Below are 22,422 nucleotides of genomic sequence, written 5' to 3' on the forward strand. Positions count from 1 at the left end.
AGTGGCACAAGCTGCCCTTGGCACCGCTGGTGAACAGTGTCAGAGGTCACGGCCACCAACACACACACTCACAGCGCGTCGTTTCGGGAGGGAGACTGGCATGTAAATGTTCTGACAACTAATTAGCAATCGAGGCTCAAGTCATCAGACAATAAACTAAAACGAATAGTAAACGAAATAAACGAGATTTTTTATAGATGACAACTTTCAGACTCGCCATAAAAAGAGTTCAGGCATGAATATTTGATCTACTAGCCCACATTTCCCCCTCACACACACACACTCATCAATCCAGTTTTCCAAAGCAGGTCAATCTGATCAATTCTGAGCTGCAGCACCGTCCATTATGTTCCACAGCAGCACTGACACGATCACAGCAAACACACACACACACACACACACACACACACACACACACACACACACACACACACACACACACACACACTCTCACTCTTATTACGTTTGATATAGAATAAGATTCGTGTCAGAGGCTTCACATGCAGAGACACTCCTGACTGATGTCCTGTTGTCCCTCTCTGTCTCTGTCTCTGTCTCTGTCACAGCAGTGGACACTTCTCACTTGCTGTGACACCGCGCAGACAAAGAGCAGAGCGCAGACAGACGCGACGCTTCACTCCATTTCACACAAACTCATATGGACACTTGTGATTTAACTGCGATCACGACGAGAAAAAAACGACAAATAATCAGAAATAAATGAGTAGAAAATCAAAAATCACACCAGCAACCTGGACCGAAGTGAGACTCGGTGACATCACTCATAAATTAATCACACTAATCAAATAATAAAAGTCTCCAAAGTGTCTATCAAGAATTTAACCGAGACAAGGAACACGAACTCAGGGAATGAACTCGATCTTATAACTTTACATTAAGAGAAACATCCGTATAGCAAAAGCACGCAGCAGCATCAATACGTCCAGGAACTCACCATAGCCGAATAGGTGTGGACTAACATCTGGAACCAGTCTGGCTGCCCCGAATTCAACAGGATGACGCGAAGGCTCAAAACGCTCAGCTGAGATGTAATCCAGGCTGTTTAACGCTCCATGAAACTCAAGGTGCTATGATGTTACGTCCTTATCTCTCTGTGTGAGTGTGAGTGTGTGTGTCTGTGTTTGTGTGTTTATATATGTGTGTGTGGGGCTTTTTTCTCTTTACGCACGGGCGAGACAGATGAAAGAAGCTCACACACACGCACAGCACAGCACACACACTACACACACGGACTCCTCCAGCCTTCTCCATGAGCGCACTACTTATAGGTTTTGCGCGCACCCAGCAGAATGAGGGGAGGGGTCGACAGGGTCCACTTCCCTTAAAGAGATATATTCATTCAATTAGCGCCCACGTTCACTCACACACTCCACACACTTGTATATTTATCTTTGTTATATTTTATTTTAAACGCATTAAAGGATTTTTTACGCAGAGTGACAACATGGATTCTTTACTTTTTACGCACGGTTCGATGTTAGAATCGCTGTTTTTACGCGCAAATATGCATTTACGCACAGAATATTGAGTTAAAATCTGAACTCAATCACCTCCACGATGATTTTTACAACATTTGGATTGAAGTTTCTGTTTGAGAGTGAAGCTGGCGTCGCTTTTACGCGTTAAATTCCGGGTTCAATCGATCTAATTCCGATAATATCCCCCAAAAAATGTGATTGTTTTTTACCTGCAGACCGTCAGTCTTGGTTCGGGTTTTCCAGAGCATAGCTGCTGCTTTGATGGTTGATGGTGTTAAAAAAAAAGCTGCAGCCGATGGGGTTAAAATTGGGGTTGATGTAAGACGAAGACGGGATGAAGGTGCGCAGAGGAGTGAGTTAGTTTGAGAGGCGATGCAGGAGTTTGTACGGATGGATGAGTCTCAGAGAAAAGATGGGTGGATGGGGGGGGAGGAGAGGAGGGGTGGGGGGTGAAAAGAGGGCGGGGGGTGACAAGAGTCGAGGGTGGGGGGTAGAAACTTTTTATTCATGGGTTTTGTACAAAGGCGACGAGATCAGAGATGAAGGGATGAATGCATGAATTAAAGATGGAGTGAAGATGTGTTTGTCTACTTAGAAATGATCACACACACTTTGCTCCGTTTAAGATTTTATTCATTCCTCAGCCTTTAAAAGTAGACCCAGATATCTGAACTGAGAAAGTAATCAATCAAAACAACTGAAAAAGGAAGGGACAAGGAATATACTGAAGTGAAATAAGAGAAACTTTCTGTTGTTAAGCATTGAGTTTGACTTTTGGGATCAGTTTATATTATTTATCTGATTTTAAATCCTCCAAATTCTTCTTAAAGTAGAAGACGAAGCTCACAGTTGGAGGTTTGATGCTTACAGGCTCTTATAACTGTATCTAAAGAACAGAAGGAGACTGTCAGCGATCAAGAACTTCGACCCCCAACAGGTCCAATTGCGCCATCTTGTGGCAGTGATGAATACAGGCATGTTAATCCATTAGTGAGGCATCGATCAGTACAACTGTGTTCACCCTCGAGTCTTCAACTGGTCTCTGGACAAAATAGAGGCTGAATACATATAGAAAATGAAAGCGTATGGCCGGGAACAAGACTGAGGGCTCTGTTACAAAATAGTTCTTTATTAAGTGCATTCACATTTCACTATTCACACGTAAAGAAACAGCTTGTGCTTTTCCCCCCCTCCGTACAGAGAGCACAGTTGTTTCCACAGAGAGCTACATCAGAGTGAATATATGATACAAAGAAAACATTAACATCCCGTTCTTGCGGAGAGAAGAAAGCAGAAGACGAGCAGCTTGTGGAAGGAAGCCTTCATCTGTTACTGACGGAAAGGTTTGGACCAACAGGTAACATGTCATCCACAAATCAATATGGTACAAAATAAACTTAAGCAGCGCATGATATCGTTCCGTTTCTTTCACTGAGACTTCATTTTCTAACGTAAATTCTTGAATTCTTTAGAGTATAATGTTGGCAGGAGTTTGGTTTCACTTCACTCTCACTGACTTCTTGAGGTTTCCCATACAGGTCAGGACGCCGCGGTCGCTGCTCCTCATCATGTCGCCGATGTCCTGTTTGCAGACTTGGCACTGGTCGGCCATGGCACACAGCGCCTCCTCTAGCGCCTCCTGTGTCTGCTGGTCAGGCAGGGCGTGACACTGACCCAGCATGGCCAGCGTGTGTTTGAGCCACCCTTCCTCCACCACCAGCGCCGTGACCCAGGGCTGAGCTCGGACGCAGCCGCCGAGCGCCTGAAGCCCCAGCCTCCACAGCTCCGCCACCTCGTCCCAGCACTCCTCCCAGCTGCGGCTCACCCGGACGGGGCCGGAGCCCGAGCCGGAGTCCAGGGCGCCGCAGAGGAACCGGAGGGCGGAGGAGAGAAGCCGCCTCTGGCCTGCTTCCACCGGACCTGGAAAGGTTTTAGACGAATTATCAAGTTTTAGTCGGGATCAACAAACGCAAATGTTAAAGACAGTTGAGCGAAATGCAATGTGTTGTTTACCTGTGGTAGCTGGTTTGAGTCGGCCAATCATCAGCCCCAAAGTGCAATAATTGGCTGCGAGGACCAGAAGGCGGGGCTTATGCACCAAAACAGGAAGTGCTTCACTCAAAAGGGTCTCCAGGCTCCTAAAACTCGGGTCGGTCCTACAACAAAAACAGAACACGGACATTTCAGCACTAACAGGATTTTGGAATGGAGTCCATTCACCTCAAAGCAGCCTGCGGTCCAAACACCAACCTGACTCTCTCTGCCTCCGTCACGGTGAAGTTCAGGAGGGCCGAGCACGCCGTCTCCATGCTGGGGTCCCTGGCGGCCGCCCCGTCTTTCCCCTTCATGGAGCTCCAGCACCGCGACAGGAAGTCCACCAGCAGGGCCGGGGTGTCCAGGCTGAGCAGCACCTTCCTGGGGTCTTCCTCAGCCGACAGGTGACACAGAGCAGGGAGGAGATACCTGCAGGGAAAGAGAAGGTGAGGAAGATGAGCAGATCCTCCACAACCTTGTCTAAGAATACATCTTTATAACACTCTTCCTGGACAGGCGTGTGTGTCTGTGTGTGTGTTTCTCCCTCCTTACCTCAGAGGCTCTTTTCCCGTCCAAGCCCCTCCTGCCGTACTGACGGACATCTCGGCCATCCAGCTGGCGAGGCCCTGGTCTGGGCTCTCCCCCTGCAGGTGGCTCCTGGAGTAGCCGATCAGGAAGGGCAACAGGCGGGTCACTTCCTCCTTCAGACAGGAAGTCTCCTCGGCAAGCCAGGAGCAGAGAGCGCGGAACGAGGCGAAGACGAAAGGCTCGCCATATCGACTGGGATCCACCTTGAGAGACCAGAGAGGTTTGTTTAGAAAAAAAGATCTTAAGAGCGACGGAGGAGGAGAAGCACCAGCAGAGCCTCAGACATGGCGGCTCTTACCTGCTGCAGGTGATAGATGATAGCAGAGAAGGCCTCCTCCAACACCCTGAGGACCTGCCGGCTCTGCTGCGTGCTGAGCGCCGCGCCGGAGCTCTGAGGCTGCGCGGCGCCCTGTGCCATCCCCACGCTGCACGCCTGCTCCATGGCCGCCTCCATGATGCGGTAACAGCCTGGGAAAGAGAACCGGCTGTCAAACTGGTTCACCATTACTTTATTGTTATTGATTCATTCTTGGCAACTACGGCACCTGTGAGTGTGTGCTGCAGCTCGGGGCTCAGGTCGGTTCCGGGCGGCTCCTCCAGGCCCATCCTGACCTCCACGCAGGCCCGGTTCACCAGCAGACAGCAGAACTTTGGCGGCCCCACGATCTCCCAGCCGTACAGGTCCAGCAGACACGCGCTGAGCACCAGGATGGGCCCAATCTGCCTCGGCGTCAACTTGGCCTGCATCATGGGTCTCAGCGCCTCCCACGCCTGCGTCACCACCGCCTTCAGCTCCTCGCTCTCTGCTGCCACTCTGGTCGGCGGGAGGAAATGCACCAACTGGGCGCACGAGTCCAGACTGGCCTGACCTGTGGCCTGACAGAAACCTTTCAAGAGTCTGAGGAGCAGAGCGAGGAGTTCCCCCGGGTGTTTGCTCCAGGCTCTGTCCCTGCTTTTCCCCGAGAGGATGCAGCCCAGCAAGCTCAGCCCCCGACTGCTGCTGAAGGTCTGGCCTTGCTCCAGCGATTGACACAACCCGGGGACCGCGCCTCTGCTCAGCAGCTGGTCGGGGCCTCTGGGCAAGGCACACACCGCTGCCAGAACCTGGTAGCAATCCGCAGCCACAGCCTCGTCCAGCTTGGACTCCCGAGGCGCCGAGACTTTAGCCGCGCTACCGTCCTCCATGTTTTCCTTGCCGTTCTCGTTATCTCCACCCGGGACCTCATCCGCATCAGCAGCCGGTTTCGCTCCGTTCTCTTCCTGGGCTGTGAGTTTCTGCTTCTGGTTCCCTAGGATCCCTAACAGGAGCGGGACGGTGGTGAGGAGGTGGGGGTGGGACACCATCTCTGGATCTGTGCTCAGGGCCGCCAGCAGAGCCGTGCCGAGGGAGAGGAGCTCCTCATGGTTTAAGCCGGAGTTGTCGCTCCCTTTAACTGCCGTCACCAAAAGCCGAGCTGGAAGGTTGAAACCCACCGCTTCAAAGATTCGCCTCAAGGTGGGCTTGTCTAACTGGCTGGCTGGGCACAGACGGGTGATCTGAAGACGGGGAAAGGACAACAACCCTTTAACGTCTCAAGCAAATGACAGAGAATGCCGTAGTCTAGATATTGGATCTTATTCCAAACACGACAGCACCTGAAAGAAGCTGATTACAAGTTCTACAACATTTTACATCTCTACAAAACCAGCTGCAGTTTCACCAAAGCGTGTGCATTTATACTGTTGACATTTATATTCAATGAGAAACACAAACTCCTCCAGTAAATGAATGTTAAAGGTGCATAAACAGACTAAAAGTAAGAACATCACGGTGACAAACAGATAAGAGCGGGAGTGTGTGTGTCTATATGGCCCTAATAAAGACAAATTCCTGCACAAACTCCATTTTCTAATCTTTACTGAGCTCGTTGTTGCTGACATTACAAAGATTATTGTGAGGACTTACGAGCAGGAGAGCAGCGAGTGTGTGGCTGTCGTTCTTAGCGTGCTTGAGTGTGTGAAGACACCGCTCCAACACGTCTCTCTGGGCGTCAGTCAGACCCTCTCCACCACCTCCTCCTCCATCACCACCACCTCCTCCTCCTCCTTCTTCTTCCTCTTCTGCAGGGACGATTGGTGTAACTTCGATACTGTCGGCCATTAGCTCTAAGGTAGGGAACTACAACGATAGAAACGAGCTAGCAACACATCCAGCAGTGGAGGAACAAACGAGAATAGCGCCGCCTTTTAATTTAATTTAATTGGCTGAGTCATTCTTACCGGTGAGCTAGTTCATACGGCTTGTAAGCTTGCTTTAATAATTAATTGTAAAATAACTTATTTAGCAAATTTCTTCATAATCTCATGCACACACCGACGCGCGTGGGGATGGGATTTTTTTTCCGGAAAAGAAACGTCAAAACAAAGATGCGACCGACCAATCAAAAGACTCCAACAATCCGCGTTGGCCAATCACAGTAGGGATATTTGCAGCGCGGCGACGCCATTTTGGTCGGTATAATTGCAACGTTGCATACCCGGAGTGATTTGTGAAGACAATAAAAAATAATTTTATTCTTTTCTTGATTTTTTACAATGTTCGCCACCAAAAGTGTTAAAAAATGCAACAACCTGCGTATTTCTGTTAAGGCAAGAAACGTAACATCCTTACAATTAACAGCAGGTGTCGCAAAGCGGAAGTAGTCGGATTATGCGTTTCCTGTTAGCGTTTAGCAGGAAAGCTACATCCGGAGGCGCAATCATCACATTACAACAAGCAAACATAATTTAAAACAAGACACTACATAATATGAGCTGTATTTTAATTTAATTCAGTCGAATACATATTTTTCAGTTGGTGCTTTGTTTCCTCTGGCTATTAGCTTCTCTAAAACGTTTTAAGGTTCTGTCATTGAGTACTTTTATTCTGGAAATTTGGGCAGCGGAAGCGTCATTTAGGACCTGACAGGCTTTGACGCCAGCAGTCACACGAGCTCATCAGCTGTATCAGAGAGGAAACCTGACCTAATTAGTGCTCAGAGGACAACAACGACAGGCACGACAACGCAACACAACACGGAGACCGACAGAGACGTTTAAGTAAGTATCACTGAAACGTTACGCACGTTTCCTCCGCGGTGTCGTCACAGTTGCGCGTTAAAACGTGAATCGAGTCCACTAGGTATGCGAACAGCTGTTATTAACCTCAAGGTGTCTAAACGCGGTGATCCCGGATTACACAGGTGGGAATTCTAACTCCAACTTTCCCTCCTTCAGTGCTTGGGAAACGCGTGTAATAACGAACCAATCCAAGTGTGATAATATTAATTCAGTTGTGGTGTTGTTATAGTGGGATCAGGACTGCGGAGGTCTGTAGCTATCTGCTCCGTATTAACAGATCTGACAGCTGAAGACAGATCCATTAGCCTTCACTCTTGTTTTCAGGCTGGTAAAATGCATAATGTACGAGCCCACCATTTTGAATGAAAAGATATGAACTCATTGGTTTACACAGGCATCTCTGCATGTGACTGACACTCCTTCATCCATTTAATCATCTGCTCTGTAATTACAGATGCCAGCAATTGTTGTTCAATGACAAATGAATCTGCCACTTAATTATTCAGTTAATCCAAAGTAATGTCACAGTATTGCACAGGGATTAATCACATGTTTTATTCAGTGGTTACAGTTAATAGTACAGTTCAGATTGTGGGGGTCCTTATTTTTATTACATTAAATACTTGCTGTTGTTGCATCTATCATGTTAATTGTGTTAGAAGAGTTGTTTTGTTATTGTTACTGCGATTGCAAGAATGCTGATCAGTTATGTTTTGATTTGCAGAGACTCAACAGGAAGGAGTGCGAGAAAGAAATGACAAGATCTTATTTCCTGAGTTGCTGCTGCCAGAAGTGCTAATGAAGGACATCATTATTTAAAAAAAGAACGCACCAAACCTCACCAACCTGTCTTTCTTGAAGCCAATACATTGCTGTGAGTCTGCTATGGAGTCCTGCAACTGAATGAGGAAAGAGAGAGACGAAAGAAGGAAAGAGGAGGGAGAAAAAAAGCCCTTGGTCCGCTGATGCAAGCCGTTTTGGTCACGTAGATCATTTTTCTTCAGAACTGTCTCAAGGGGGGAAGCAGCCTTTGAATAGTGCATAATGGCAGCGCTGTCATCAGCCCAGGTGATTGAATGCACCTGAGCTTTGCGGCTGCAGAAATGCTTTCTGCACAGGGAAGGAATTGACTTTGGAACTTCAATAAACGTCAATGAAACTTGAAAATTCTTGCCAGGATTACTACCCGAAGTCTTTTGGTCTTTTTCGTGGCTTCTTCTCTGGAAAGGAAAACAAGCACTGGATGACAGTTGTACTTTTGTTGTCGAACTGCGACAAAGTGAACTCTGAATGAGCAGAGACAACTGTGTGCAGGAATATGGATTCTAAGAGGAACGCACGCCATGCAGGTTGGTGTCAGTATTAACCCATTTTCCTCATTTGTGACAATAACAAATTATTCATTCTTCAATCTGGCGTGATTTATCATCATTAATTCAATTAATATTAATATTCACTCTGAATTCAGCTCTGGGGTCTGGATCGTCTGTGTGCATGTGTGTGTGTGTGTGTGTGTGTCATTTATTCCAGTTTAATACAATCCAGCACCGCAGCTCTGCATGTCTGAATCTAACAGCATTTACTGACTGTTGAGATTGTCTGAGGGGTGCTTGTTTATAAACTATTTGTCTATCACCAGAGGACAGAACAGCGCTAATACCTCTCAACATAAAGCACTCTGAAACCACAACACCATTAACGACGACTTAGCAGAGCTGAACCAACACCTCTCTAACACAATGTCAACAGAAACCCTGCATTGTTAGATTCACACAGGGTGGATTTGATCACGCAGGGTTTATCGAGCTTTTTTACCGTGTTGCTCATTTGTGTCAAACACAGGTGTGAGGGCCGTGAGCCAGAACTCAGCATGGCAGACGAGAGCTCAGTGACAAATAGGGCCGATCGCATTTCTGTGACCTGAACGCCGGGTCAAGAGAAGTTCAGTACCTCTGACTTGATTTTGTTGTTTTTTTTTTAGCTTTGTCCAGTGTTTTAACCCATCTAATCCTCTAATATGAACCATTACCATCACAAATACTCCCCTATGAACAATACAATACTAAACACCTCAGGCGGTTAATCATAGTTTACATAGTTAAGATTGTTGAATTTCCATACAGGGTTTGCATGTTTGTACAGACGGAGACGTGCCATCTGTCAAAGAGGCGTGCAAGCTCATTTGTCTTTTCACGTTTCCTTCCCCGTCACCATTCATAGCCCACAGGACGGCTGTATGTCATTACGCTGCGTCTTAGTTGCAGGATATTGGATGTTTTTGGCTGGACGGAACAGTGTTTAGTCTGCCCCTCTCACTGGGAACACAATGTTTCATGCTCTGGAAGTTATATAAGTGGAAGCTGTGGAACATGTGGCCGCAACATGAGAGCAGCAGCAGCGACTGTAGCAGAAGTTTTTTCCCTCTGTTCTCGCACTGTTCCCGTCCTCTTGCGTAGACCGAACCAGGTGAGGCTGCAGCGTTTTGTTACCGGATCCGTCCATCTCAATCTCTCAGCTAGTTCAAAATGTCCCAGTGCATTTCATTAACGAGTCAGGGTTGTCCCTTTGTGAATAGGAGTGTATTATCCACATGTTGACTGTCTTGTCTGTGACATCTTCTCTCCTTCTCCAGGCTGGCGTCTGAGCTGCTGAGGCTGTGAAAGGCTGAGGCGGCCATGGTGGCTGTCTTTCCTCGAGTGTTGGTGTTGACCCGTCTCCACCCGTCGCCTCGCTGCATTTCCCTGCCAACCTAACCGCCCCCACCCCTCACCCTCTCTTTCCACATCTGACAGAGAGAAAGGAAAGGTAAGGACCACGTATTTAATGGTTGCAACTTGTTCTTATTGCATTTACTGGCGACTCGCATTGTTACAAAGCTCTTATCTTTGTGTCCCTTCTGCCAGGTCTTTGGAAAATGTCCTATGCACGTCCAAAGCCGCTCACCTGCAGCTTACCTCACCTCGTCCTGCTGCTGCTGGCTTATCTCTGGCTCCTGGCTCCTCCCCCAGCAGGTAAAAATGGGAACCAAAAGTCAACAAAAGCCAAACTGCATTTATTGGCAAGGGATGGGAGGCCTCACATCTGTGTCCACTGTAAACTACCTCAAGTTGTTTACACAGTAGGCAGCACACAAGCCTTTGATTGTTCAGGGTGGATCTTTATCCGCCTTGGCCGCCCACAATGGTTGTTGTTGTTGGACTGACTCAGGTTGTCAGTCCGTGTTTACAGGGCTCCCTAATCTGAGGTGGGGAGGAAGAGGGCCGCTAAGTGTCCCTGCTGTGTGTGTGTGTGTGTGCCGCCATTCCAATGCCATTCTGCTTGGTACGTTACAATGCGTCATGGGACAATAGAGCCTCTGTGTGTGTGTGTGTGTGTGTGTGTGTAGTGAGAGATATTGGGCAAAAGAAGGGAGCACATGGGGTGCGATGATGAAGGGTCCTTTCTCAAACAAACTATACTGCTTTGTGTGTGTGTGTGTGTGCGTGCGTGTGTGTGTGTGTGTGTGAGAGAGAGACGGGGCCTGTGTGTTTCAAAGACTCAAGTTACACTGACAACCCATAAAGTCACCCTTGGCTGTGGGGTTACTATGGCAACAACTAGCCATGGGTAGTAGAGCTCAGTCTGGTCAGCGGCGCTTTCGTTCCTTGAAGATACCAGAACTCATTACGTTTAAATGAGGATTGGTCCACACTGCATTATGGGAAATGTGTGATTAAGCCATAAAGAGAGACGTGACGTGTTGACATGTCTCTGTTAGTCTGAGCGAACGCACACGCTGTGGTCGTGCTCCTTGCCGCCTGTCAGCGAGACAAAGCTCTCTGTTCCCTCATTCCACTCTTATCTCACACACACACTGCATATTTAATCCTTACACCAGCAGTATTCTTGTTTGCTCTGCTCATCCTCCGTGCTTGCTGGCAGATCTGCTGTCCTGGGTCGACCGCTCACGCCCGGCAGACGACAATCGAACGCGCCTAAATAGTTCCCCCCCCCCCCCCTAGTTGTTATAGATTACAGTGTCTCCGCCGGTCTCCATTGTCCTTCACTGGTGTTGTCAGATTGTTCAGATTGGATGGTGTTCATGCTGTCACACTCTGTCCCTCCATGAAATAAAAGCCTCCATTTTCTTCTTCTGTTACTGTTAAATATTCTAGTGTCTTGGTATGAATGCAGCCGTCTGTGGTGTTACTGTAAAATGGAGGAAGTGATTTGTAAAGAGCTCGTTTCACCCCCAAAGCAAGAAACACGCACGGCCAATTCCCCATCAGACTCCACGGCTGGTGTGTGAGTGTGTTACGTTGCGGCTCAGAGGGTGGAGCTGTCATTACTGCACACTGTGCTTTGGGTTTTAATCAGCGTTGTGGTTTTGTCAGGGGAAAAAAGACTCACTTCCTCTCTCTCTCTCTCCGGTGCCGACTTGGCCCGACCGCTTGATCTGTGGCCCCGGCATGTCAGCATTTTCTGAAGAAACATCCAGTCAAAGGCTTATCTGTGAAAAGGGAGCGGGAGCTTGCGTGGGTTTCACTCTGCCCCCTTGCTTGTCCCAACAATGGCCGGATTGATGCAAACAAGGGTAATCTTCAAATGCCCCTCTCAAGGCCCTGGTGGATCCACTGTGTAACTTTTGGCAGATCCTTTTGACTAAACTGCAAGAATGTCCCCCATACAGAAACAGCCTGTTACCCTTAGCTGCCATTTTGAGTCATTTGTCCTTTATAAAAATCTAATAATTAGTCTTCCCTGTCTTTTCCTGTGAAGGTGTGTCGGCCAATCTCTGCCGGGTGACCGGTGGCGTGCTGGGGATGCACTGGAGCAGCGCCATCGGTCTGGGCTGGTACCCTCTGGCGCTGGGGAGAGGCGGGGCGACGTGCTGGGAGTCCTGCTGCTCCAGCCCGACCTGCGAGGCCGTGTGGAGCCTGGGTGGCCGCTGCGTGTTGCTCAGGTGCTCCCTTAGGAGAGGCTGCCCCATCACCTCCCTGCCCCAGCCACACCAGGAGTCCCTGGGCCTCCTCCAGCTGCTCTCCAAGGTATGGCGGAGATAAATGAAACGGAACACACTCGCCATCACTAAGGACACGACATCTAGTATTACTTACATGAGCAGCTACTCCTGTTTTCTGAGCCAAAGTGTTTCTATCTCCACTCCAAGGGTCCTCTTTTAAAAAGACGCAGAAGGGCCCGGGACACGCTGCGAACAGGAAGCAAGAGACAACATCATACCGACAAGGTAACAACATGCAGAACATTATATGTTCTTACATCATTTACAGAACGTTGTTTTTGTTGATCTGTACGTTTCACATTTAGCAGATGTGTTCTAGGTAGAATTGAGTGAATTGAATTTGGAGAATCAGTTTGAGGACAAAGATATTGATCCTAGTTTGGGGGTTTTTCAGTTGTTAAGCCAGAAACAATGGGAGATGATTGTCTTACCTGTCTTCACTCTTAAGCAAGGATTTGTGGAAATAACCAAGTCAAACTAATATAACACAGATATCCGTGTCCTTGGGTTTTCGGGGAAGTTGGTGTGAAGCAAGAGCATTTCCAAATTCCAATATTTACCGTCTATGTCTGCTCGGCTTCGCTTCCTCCAAAATGAATGTTTCTCCATCCCTGCAACAGAACGTCCAAGCAGGACCGACTCTGCCTCCTCCGACGGTAGCCAGCATGGTCGCTCCATCTGAAGCGGCCCACGAGAACCTCAGCGGCGTAACCAGGGGGAGCGCAGCCGGAACGCCGCAAGAGAACTCCACAGCCGGTGCCGTCGCGGTTACTGGGCCATCTTCCACTCACCCCGCCGTCAGCACGGCCCCTCCCCCTCCCACGGCCACAGCTACTACTACCATTGCTGCTTCAACTTCTCCAACACAGGCCGGTGAGGAAGACTGTAAAATATGCTTTAGGTTATAAAAGTAACCTATTCACGACGTGTGTGTGTGTGTGTGTGTGTGTGTGTGTGTGTGTGTGTGTGTGTGTGTGTGTGTGTGTGTGTGTGTGTGTGTGTGTGTGTGTGTGTGTGTGTGTGTGTGTGTGTGTGTGTGTGTGTGTGTGTGTGTGTGTGTGTGTGTGTGTGTGTGTGTGTGTGTGTGTGTGTGTGTGTGTGTGTGTGTGTGTGTGTGTGTGTGTGTGTGTGAATGCAGTGTAAGCAAATAAATGGGATCATGCCAGTCCTCTATAAACAAGAATAACTTGTTAGATCAGTTGCTCCTCCTTGCCATATCTTATCATTGTCATTCTTTAACCAATTGAAGATAAGAAAACATGCTTAAAAATATTACTGTTACTACTTAATGCTATAAAAACATCTCATACCCAGTTGAGTTCCATCAGGCAAGTTGTGTTATTATTGTGGCCTGTGTGTGTGTGTCTCTGATGCTGTGGTTTCCATGGCAGTGAGGGAGCTGGTGGTGTCGGCGGGAGAGAGCGTAGAGGTCACACTGCCTCGGAGCGCCGTCGAACTCAATGCCTTTGTGGTGCCGGCAGCCCAAGCAGGTAAAAGCACAGATAAATAAACACTTAATGCTTCATCAAGATGCAGATATGACTGTTTAGTATAATGCACAGTGTTATTTTGCTTATTTTCCTTATTTCATTTCCATAGGAACAAACTATGTCTTTGAGTGGCGCCTGATAACTCATCCCAAGGATTACAGTGGAGAGATGGAAGGGAAAAAGAGCAAAACACTTAAACTCAGCAAGGTAGAGATTACAGGAGTGCTCTGCTTCAAAATATCACACACCTTCCAGCTGCCAAATGTATAAATAATAGATAGAAAACAATCACTTCCTCTTTCCTCTTGTTTAATTTCTTTGGTTTTCTTTTGGCAGCTGACTGTGGGCCTGTATGAGTTTGAGGTGATGGTGGATGGAGACGGAGCCCACGGAGACGGTTACGTCAATGTGACTGTCAAACCAGGTGAAGACTACACACTCGCTCACACACACAGGGAACAGACAAAATAATACAACAGCTAATAAACGGGGCTATTTCTCTTTATGTGGAGGAAGGGGTTAACGGACCTCTGAAAGTCCCTTGAAGACCCCTTAAAGTTGTTGTCATAGCGCCAAATCCCTATGATCAAACCGGCTTCTTCAATGTAAACAGGGTGACTTAATCCTCCTGTAGTAATCCTGTGTTTGGCCCATTTCGTCATGATTTCTGAAACCACGACACTCATTACTTCATTAATGTCACAAGTCGCCCGTTGCCGGACTGCGCCCGAAACACACTTGAGGGACGGGAAGCCAGTGGTCTGCTTCACAGCTCACTCAGTGACTTAATGTCATGTTTTCCGCCTGACAGAGCCGCGGGTAAACAAGCCCCCCGTTGCCGTGGTTTCGCCAAGGTTCCAGGAGATTTCCTTGCCAATCAGCTCCACGGTGATAGATGGCAATCGTGAGTTTCCCACAACACACACTCACCCACTTTCACAGACATATTAACCTTAACACCAGTGAATCATCCAAGTGTTGTTATGTTCGTTGTTATGATCCAGGCTCCAGGCTCCGGGGTTTTATTTAATTGATGTTTTGGATTATGGTCCACTTCCTCTTTTGGTGTCTTTGTATGACTTCATTGCTATTCCCACTTTTCAGAGAGTAAAGATGATGACAAGGTGGTTGCGTGGCTCTGGGAGGACGTCAAGGGTCCCCTGAGGGAGGAGAAGGTCTCTGCTGACACCGCTGTGCTCACCCTCACCAACCTGGTGCCTGGGAACTACACATTCAGGTACAGGTGGGCCTCTGCTGGGCCTCTGCTCTCTGTTTTGTACAGCTGGATGAGGTTGTGTGTATTTGCCCTGATGAAATGTGTGTTCTTGTGGCCTTTCCCAGTTTGAAAGTGACAGATTCAGACGGAGCCACAGACTCTACCCAGGCCATAGTGGTTGTCAACAAAGCCAAGGATTACCGGCCTGTGGCCAACGCCAGCCCTAACCAGGTTTGAACCCCTTGTCAACTTGTAATAGTGTTCAAACGAGTTCAATCCTCAGAACTGCTCCGTGTGCTCAACCAACCTGTAGAATATGTACAAAGTGTTGGACAGCTTGTAACCGAGTGCCCACGCAAGACCCCTTTGTGGCTCCAGCAGGCATTCCCCTTCTTCTTCTGCTTTTATTCAAATGGGTTTCTGTCCCATTTGAACATGCAGGTCATCACCCTGCCACACAATTCCATCACTCTGTATGGCAACCAGAGCACGGACGACCACGAACCCCTCGCCTATGAGTGGTCCCTCAGCCCCGAGAGCAAAGACAAGGTGTTGGAGATGCAGGTAAGAACTGTGCAGCCACTTCATTCTGGTTTTGATTACAGTGGCGCACATGATGTGACATCACTCTGCTTTGTTTTGCTGTTTGTTTTAGGGTGTGCGCACTCCAATCCTGCAGCTGTCGGCCATGCAGGAGGGAGACTACACCTTCAAGCTGACTGTGACGGACACCGCTGGACAGCAGGACACCGCCCAGGTCACCGTCATTGTACAGCCAGGTAAAGATCTGTGGCCTACGAGGCGCACATACACATACACATTCATGGGAAGTATGTAAATGAGAGTACACACTGCACTTACTTATCAAAGGGTCTAGAATGTGTCAAGATCATGCATACATTGTTCATATTTGCTTAACTGATAGAGGAAACTGTGCCATGTAAAAAAGAGAAGTGGGTGGTTTGTGTGTGTGTGTGTGCGTGCTCACTCATGCATTGGTATCTGTGTACTTAGTGTAGATAAGTCTGCTAAAACAGTCCTTGCTGTGTTTGAACAAGGGTTAGTATTTAGACACACATTAACTTGCAAGGTCAGACTATGTCATGAAGCATTTTGTTGTGTTTTTGTATTTCAATGCCACCTAATCACACACACTTGCCTTTATGTGTGTCAGTCACTGTTTTAAATGGTTGTGGCTGTGCAGCCCTGTTGGTATGTTTACTTTTGGTTGGTGCCAACAAATAAAGCACGATGATTAAACAGATCAGACAAGAACAGAAGTTTAATATATTGACAATCCCATTTTGATCAAACAAACGCTGACAAATGGGGTCACATTATTATAGTTTAAGATATTAACGTGTTTATACTGTTATTTACCAATTGTTGTAAAAAAGAAATGTATATTTATTGTTCTCATCCTGGTGTTTTTGTTCCTACATCTTCCAGAAAATAATAAGCCTCCAGAAGCAGATGCCGGGCCGGAGAAAGAGCTGACGCTGCCCGTCGACAGAACCACACTGGACGGCAGCAAGAGCAAGGATGACCAGAAGATCGCCACATACCACTGGATTCAGACCAAGTCAGTTAATCACACACACACACACACACACACACACACACACACACACACATCTACAGTATGCTGGCAAAGCTTCTTTTGGACTCAAATCGCCAGTTTCTTCTCAAATTTATGTTTAATTGATGCTGGAGCCTCACCCCATTCTCTCCATCTGTTCTCCACCAGGGGTCCTGATGGTGTGAAGGTTGAAAATGCAGACAGTGCCGTTGCCACGGTAACGGGTCTCAAGGTGGGCACGTATGAGTTCACCCTGACGGTAACGGATGAGAGGAAGCTGCAGAGCACTGACACTGTTACAGTCATCGTCCGAGAAGGTTTGTGTGCGTGTGTCTACTTTTCAGTGCATTCAAAGGGTTAATGTCAGGATCAGAGGTTGGAGACAGACAGGAGAAGGTAATGGATGCTGTGAAATTTAGAATAGTAAAAGACGAAATATAGGAACATTTAAATTTTGGAGGAAAATCTTCCTAATGATGTTTTATAATTCAGCAACTTTCCTGTTGTGTTCCACCAGAAATTGACCTGTCGCCCGTGGCTCACATCCTGTCCAGCACGTCCATCTCTCTGCCCACTAGGACGGCGTCCCTGGATGGATCCCACTCAACAGATGACAAAGGTGGCGTCAGCTACATGTGGACCAGAGAAGACAGCAGCCCCGCCGCTGGGGTGAGCACTCCTGTGACTGGATGGTCAACGATGAATCTATGTTTATGATAGTCAAAGCAAGAACAAACGTCTGTCTCTTCTGTCTTCTAAACACTCACACACGTCTGTTCTTTTTCTCCTGCAGGATGTGCTGAACAACTCTGACCACCAGGCAGTGCTGTTTCTCGGAAACCTGGTGGAGGGGAAGTACAGCTTCACCCTGACTGTGACTGACAGTAAGGGACAGACCAGCACAGACAAGAGCACAGTGGAGGTCAAAGCAGGTAAAGTGGACACACAGAGGAATAATCAGTGAGACACCTGGCGCAGGTACAGAAGGGTTGGTGATTTTGCATCGCCAGGTTTAATGTCACTCAATAATCGAATCAAATTGCAAGTTTGGATCTAGACTCAGCATCTTAAACGGTGTTGACAGATATGGAAATGAAGGATCTCTAATAGTGAAGAATATTGCATGCAGACTAAAGACACAGAGCTTTGCAGAGTGATCAACAGTTGAACCAGTTGGCCCGGTCAGTGTGTGACATACGGTGTACAGACACACACACAGCCGGAGACTAATCCATCTACCTGTGGCTCTGGCCTCTCTCCCAGTTCTCACACTGGTCGGTGGATCCCGCCTACAATCTCACCTTCTCAATTCCATCCCCTTCTCTCTCCCTCTCCTTGTTACCGTGCCGTCCGTCAGACTCGAGGGAGCGAGACCTTGTGGAGTTGGTGCTGGAGGTCGCCGTGTCCCAGGTCACCCACCGCCAGCGCGACATGCTGATGCGCCAAGTCGGGGTGTTGCTCGGTGTACTCGACACCGACATCATCGTACGTGACATCAGCGCATTTAATGAGCACAGGTATGTTGGTCTAAGTGTGCACCTGATACTTCATCTCCAGCACGAACCTGACTAAAACAAGAGTCTCTGTATTCTCCCTTCTTCTCTCTCTCTCTCCCTCCTCAGCACTCGTTTGGTCTTCCTCGTCTCGGGTGGCCCTGGGCGCCCTCCTCTGTCCGGCCACAGCGTTGCACTCAGCCTGCGCAACAAACTCCGCAAACAGAAGAACGAGTTCCTCATCTTCAAAGCACGACGGGTGGACACAGTCAGTGAGTACAAGAGGAAGAGGAATGATCAAAGAATGCTGCAACTTTACCTCTTCAACTTCTTCTTCTTCTTTGCCCCCTGTTCGCCGACTCTTGCCGGATAATGGGTTGAAGACATATTTGCCTCTCTGTATAAACCTGTAAACTCTCTGTCGCTCTTCGTCCTCAGTCTGTCAGCTGAACTGCTCGGGCCACGGCGAGTGCGAATCGTTCACGCGGCGCTGCGTCTGCCACCCGTTCTGGATGGAGAACTTCATCAGAGCTCAGTTTGGCGACGCAGAGAGCAACTGTGGTGAGAGGAGAGGAATCTGGGGTTTGATGAGACAGGACACTTCACACGGTCGCACCTTTTTAAAATGGCTTTGTTGTTGTGTTTTCAGAGTGGAGCGTGCTCTATGTGACGATCGCATCCTTCATGATCGTGGTTGCCATAGCCACAGTAGTTTGGGGGATGGTGTGTTGCTGCAACAGGTGAGTGCGACCTCTTGTAAATTTAACATTATCGCCAAGTTTGTTGTGTTCTAACCCTGTAGTCTGTAAACATTACATCACTTTCATTGAGCTTTGTAGATTAGGGTCGTCATGCCTCTTTAATGACTTAATGATGCCGCTTTGTTTGTATTTGTCCTGGAAGGCGTAAGAGCAAAGTGCGCAGAAGCAAAAGCCGCTATAAAATGCTGGACGCTGACGAGCAAGACTGCGTGGAACTCCAACCACCTAGAGCTGGTGAGAGACGCACACACATTCTCACACACAGTACCTATCAGCAGTTTTGGTGCCCGCATGTACGATTTAGATTTGGTTTTATGATCTCTTGTTTGTTGCAAATTAGAAGCTCCGTTTCCTGTAATGATGCAATACAGTATGTAAATTGCGCATGTCATCCTGCTGCCATGCCAGCTGAAGGGCCCAGTTCATTTTTACCCTGCAGTCATTGTGCCGTTTCTCTTCCTTCCATCCAGGCCGTATGAAGCCGGCGCCCGCCCCCACCTCCTCGGCCCTCATGCACTCAGACTCTGACCTGGACAGCGACGAAGGGCACGGAGGGGTCCCGTGGAAGGAGCAAGAGCGAGGGCATCTCCTGAGGGCCCAGAACGGCTCCTTGAGAAACGGCCTGGGCCCCGTGAGAGGCAAGAAGCAAAGAGAGGAGCTGCTATAGCATGAAAGCAAAGGGGGGGGCACGCTGCTCCCCTCGCACACGGGATGCTCACCTCTCACACTCCTCTATCTCACGCTCCTCCTCTCTCTCTCTCTCTCTATCTTGTTGTTTCTTGGAAACACAAACCTCACAGCCCTCGCCCATTGAGACGTCCTGTCTTCTAGTTGTATTTGGGAACAGGGAGAGGGGAGAGACATGCTGGAAACATGTCGTCCCACTGTCACAGAGAGGCGCCACTATGCTGATACTTCTGCTTGCACACTGAGCCAACGCAAAGGTGAGAAAACTGCATCGTTTAGAGGAGGATTACAGATGACTATGGTATAACATGGACCCTGTGTGTAACACAAAGACGTAGAGAATGTACTTTTACTCATCGGTTGAGAATTGAGTTTCGAGGGCAAGAGGAATTGCCTGAGTCACACATAATTTCCTTGAGGATAAAAGAGACCGGAGAACCAGCGAGCCCACTTCACGCATTGACACCAACACGTATTCACACCGTTTCCTCATGGGACTGATGCTACCAAACACTGCCAGGTTAAAAAACCAACGGTGAACTCGGCTGTTATTTGTTGGTGTCGACATGGTGACTCGCCTGAAGGACTAACAACCAAAACAGAGAGCTACTTACAGCTTCGCCCCCCAATCCAGCAAACCCCCACCCCCCTTCCCCCACACGTCTGTATGTGCATGATGAGCGACAGATAAACGCGTTCCGCTCCACTTTGATAGTGGAACGATAACCTGCATGTGTCGCAGGGCAGGTTTTACGTCTTTACGTCTTGTATTAACCCACATTAAGAGCCACTGATGTTAGACTTGTCAGCCACGGTGACCAGAGGCAGAAGATCTTGGGGAAAACAATATACTTTTATTCTGAAGGCTCGTGTCCCGGTGGATTTAAGCCGCCCGAAAAACATACACTGGAGTAAACAAGGATAATGAGGCCTAGTCACGCGGGCCTTGACAGGGATAACAAGGATACTTGAGAAAAACACAACAGGATTAATGAGATGAACAGGACGCTGCTCCCTCACTCACCTTTAGATTATCTCACCTAATGACCACTTTGTTTTCTTTTCGTTTACAAGCAACCCTCTACACCTGTGATTACATGCTCATGCACTTTGATTCCATGTCTGTCGGTTTCTGTGTGAATGGTTGCGAAAGGGAGCAGCTCGCCTGATGGTTGAAGTTAAAGTTGAAGGCCACGAACGCAGACCGTGACTGTGATAAAATGGCGTCTAGGTTCCTTAAGAGGAATTTTCTCCGGAGATCCAAGGGAAGTAGTTAATCTGAATGCGGCTCCGGTCCAGATGCGTCTCATGAACCTCACTCTGTCACACATCTGCAAATGTGAATGGGTAGGGTGGTGTGTGTGTGTGCTGCATGTGTAACAGAAGCACAGTTAACTCGGCTCTTTGGGAGTTAATATGTTGCGTAACCTCTCTTCATAATCTTGCTGTATCTGGGCAGAAGAGTCATGAAAATTCTGGAGAAATCACGAAAATTTTACTGAAAGTTTTTTTGAAAATTGTGAAAAAGAATTTGCAAAAGTCTTCAGTCATTCTTTATCAGTCAAGTTGAAAGAACTTGAGAAGGGAAAATATTTTTTTTTAATTTCCTCATATCTTTTTTTTTTAATGCTAATTTGAATTGACAGCAACTTTATACATGGTCTTTGCCTGTTACCCATTTTTAACCCTTTGTTGTCGTTTTTTTGTTTTGTTTTAAACATCCAAAAGTGAGATTTCTTTTTTTTTTTTCTTCTCTCTCTGCATGCAGACTGTGAAATTCACCTGTGAACTGAGTCAAGTCGTTTTAAGTCACCTTTTCTTTATTAAAAAGTTTATTCAATATTTTTATTTGTTTGAAACCAGTACTGTTTAAAAAAAAAGCAATCTGAAAATGTAATTCTTCTCATCCTGATGTCGGCACTGTGGCACTAGTTTGGTCTCTGGAAGCACCTAGTGCACGATGGGCATGACTTCATCTTTCACATCGGCCGTCTCTTCCTGCTTTGTGTGAGGCAAACTAAAATCGAGCGCACCCAAGTGCCAATTCTGTGAAGTGTCAACTGTGTAACACTTTGAAATGTCTTCTTCCATTATTTCTTGCACATTCTCACAAACGTCATGTGGGTTAATGATCCAAATACGATGTTGAGTCACTGTCATTCCTAGTGATTCAAAAACTGAGAATTATATTGGCGTACGTACATTTTGAAGTTTGGCTTCCTTCCTCAAAACCTGTTATTATATTATATTATTAATAATATTATTTTTAGAAAGCGACATTGATTCAGTTGCAAATACAAGAAATCAGTTTTTGAATTCATAGAACTGACCGAGACTCTGAGGGAGTCCACTGTGAAGACTGACATAGAATGGGGAGGGGGGGAAACTATCACATGAAAGGATGTACTGTAATGTTAAATTTTAAACCAGATTTTAGTGAAGGATTATCTCTTTTTTTTTTGTCTGAGCAGACCTGATGAAACTGGATTATCTGTAAATTAAAATAAAAGTTTCATTTTGTTCTTGATTTTCCTGAGGATTGTGTGATTTGCTGGCCAGGTTCCCTCTTGTTCTTAGGGTCTAAAGAGGAGCTTAACACCACCTAGATGAGAGCAGTATATAAAGGCTGTGCTTGTTGTCATTGTTAGTCACCTTCCTTCAATTCTTCTTTCCTTCCCAACACTGCAAAATTATTTACTTTTAGGGCGGTGTTGGCAGGAGCGGGCAGTGGAATTCTGACAGCGATTGTGTATTTAATTGCATGTGGTTTGCTAAAAAATGCTGAGTGACAGATTGATGGACAGAGAAGCGGAAACTATTGAGTGTTGTGTTTCATATTTACTGCCACACTCCAGCAGCAGTCTCTCCACACGGACACTCGGAGGATGTGTGAGTGAGAGGGGTCACCTTAAGCCACAGGCCACTCGATAAAGAGGTCCCTCCAGCCATTGTCATGCCTCCTCTGGCCACACCA

The 22,422-nt window shown here is 47.4% G+C and overlaps 3 protein-coding genes across 7 annotated transcripts in view; 1 reads left to right on the forward strand and 2 right to left on the reverse strand.

The window, feature by feature from the left end:
- Positions 1–1,747, reverse strand: part of tfap2e (transcription factor AP-2 epsilon) — an 8,387-nt gene extending 6,640 nt beyond the window's left edge. Inside the window, exon 1 of one of the 2 annotated variants that reach the window (XM_076139524.1) lies at positions 1,709–1,747. In XM_076139524.1, the coding sequence (XP_075995639.1) occupies positions 1,709–1,747 (39 nt within the window). Of the gene's footprint in view, positions 1–955; positions 983–1,708 lie in introns of those variants that run through there. The other variant, XM_076139525.1, reaches the window with a different exon arrangement.
- Positions 1,748–2,608: 861 nt separating this feature from the next.
- On the reverse strand, positions 2,609–6,521 carry ncdn (neurochondrin). 2 transcript variants are annotated; one of them, XM_076139568.1, is made up of 8 exons: positions 6,381–6,521; positions 6,067–6,279; positions 4,667–5,657; positions 4,420–4,589; positions 4,086–4,324; positions 3,750–3,962; positions 3,513–3,655; positions 2,609–3,419 (listed from the first exon to the last, which is right to left on the reverse strand). In XM_076139568.1, the coding sequence occupies exons 2-8, from the start codon at positions 6,259–6,261 to the stop codon at positions 2,998–3,000; spliced, it is 2,373 nt and encodes a 790-aa protein (XP_075995683.1). In that variant the 5' UTR covers positions 6,262–6,279; positions 6,381–6,521; the 3' UTR covers positions 2,609–2,997. The 2 variants fall into 2 exon arrangements, with proteins under 2 accessions (XP_075995683.1, XP_075995682.1); XM_076139567.1 differs by having other exon boundaries at positions 6,067–6,521.
- Positions 6,522–6,873: 352 nt separating this feature from the next.
- Positions 6,874–21,975, forward strand: kiaa0319l (KIAA0319-like ortholog). Of its 3 annotated transcripts, none has more exons than XM_076139290.1 (25): positions 6,874–7,203; positions 7,947–8,569; positions 9,853–10,025; positions 10,124–10,231; positions 11,979–12,247; positions 12,370–12,447; positions 12,843–13,095; positions 13,614–13,712; positions 13,822–13,919; positions 14,049–14,136; positions 14,524–14,616; positions 14,817–14,949; positions 15,054–15,159; positions 15,370–15,492; positions 15,584–15,707; positions 16,378–16,510; positions 16,676–16,824; positions 17,025–17,176; positions 17,301–17,439; positions 17,865–18,024; positions 18,130–18,272; positions 18,439–18,561; positions 18,650–18,740; positions 18,904–18,995; positions 19,232–21,975. In XM_076139290.1, exons 4-25 carry the CDS (start codon positions 10,135–10,137, stop codon positions 19,426–19,428), a joined length of 2,940 nt encoding a protein of 979 aa, XP_075995405.1. In that variant the 5' UTR covers positions 6,874–7,203; positions 7,947–8,569; positions 9,853–10,025; positions 10,124–10,134; the 3' UTR covers positions 19,429–21,975. The 3 variants fall into 3 exon arrangements, with proteins under 3 accessions (XP_075995405.1, XP_075995407.1, XP_075995406.1); XM_076139292.1 differs by having other exon boundaries at positions 6,874–7,199; positions 7,945–8,569; XM_076139291.1 differs by lacking the exon at positions 6,874–7,203 and adding an exon at positions 7,240–7,342 and having other exon boundaries at positions 7,945–8,569.
- The last annotated feature ends 447 nt before the right edge of the window (positions 21,976–22,422 follow it).

This window comes from Genypterus blacodes, unplaced genomic scaffold (genome assembly GCF_046128005.1).
Source record: "Genypterus blacodes isolate CSIRO-AG114 ecotype Tasmania unplaced genomic scaffold, CSIRO-AGI_Gbla_v1 ptg000438l_1, whole genome shotgun sequence".
Taxonomy (NCBI): Eukaryota; Metazoa; Chordata; class Actinopteri; order Ophidiiformes; family Ophidiidae; genus Genypterus; species Genypterus blacodes.

Coding starts and splice junctions, on each gene's coding strand:
- kiaa0319l (XM_076139290.1), top strand. CDS start 10,135: ATGTCCTATGCACGTCCAAAGCCGCTCACCTGCAGCTTACCTCACCTC. Junction 15,708..16,377: donor CACCGTCATTGTACAGCCAG/GTAAAGATCTGT, acceptor TACATCTTCCAG/AAAATAATAAGCCTCCAGAA. Junction 18,741..18,903: donor ATGGTGTGTTGCTGCAACAG/GTGAGTGCGACC, acceptor TTGTCCTGGAAG/GCGTAAGAGCAAAGTGCGCA.
- ncdn (XM_076139568.1), bottom strand. CDS start 6,261: ATGGCCGACAGTATCGAAGTTACACCAATCGTCCCTGCAGAAGAGGAA. Junction 3,963..4,085: donor ACGGGAAAAGAGCCTCTGAG/GTAAGGAGGGAG, acceptor CTTTCCCTGCAG/GTATCTCCTCCCTGCTCTGT. Junction 3,420..3,512: donor ACTCAAACCAGCTACCACAG/GTAAACAACACA, acceptor AAACCTTTCCAG/GTCCGGTGGAAGCAGGCCAG.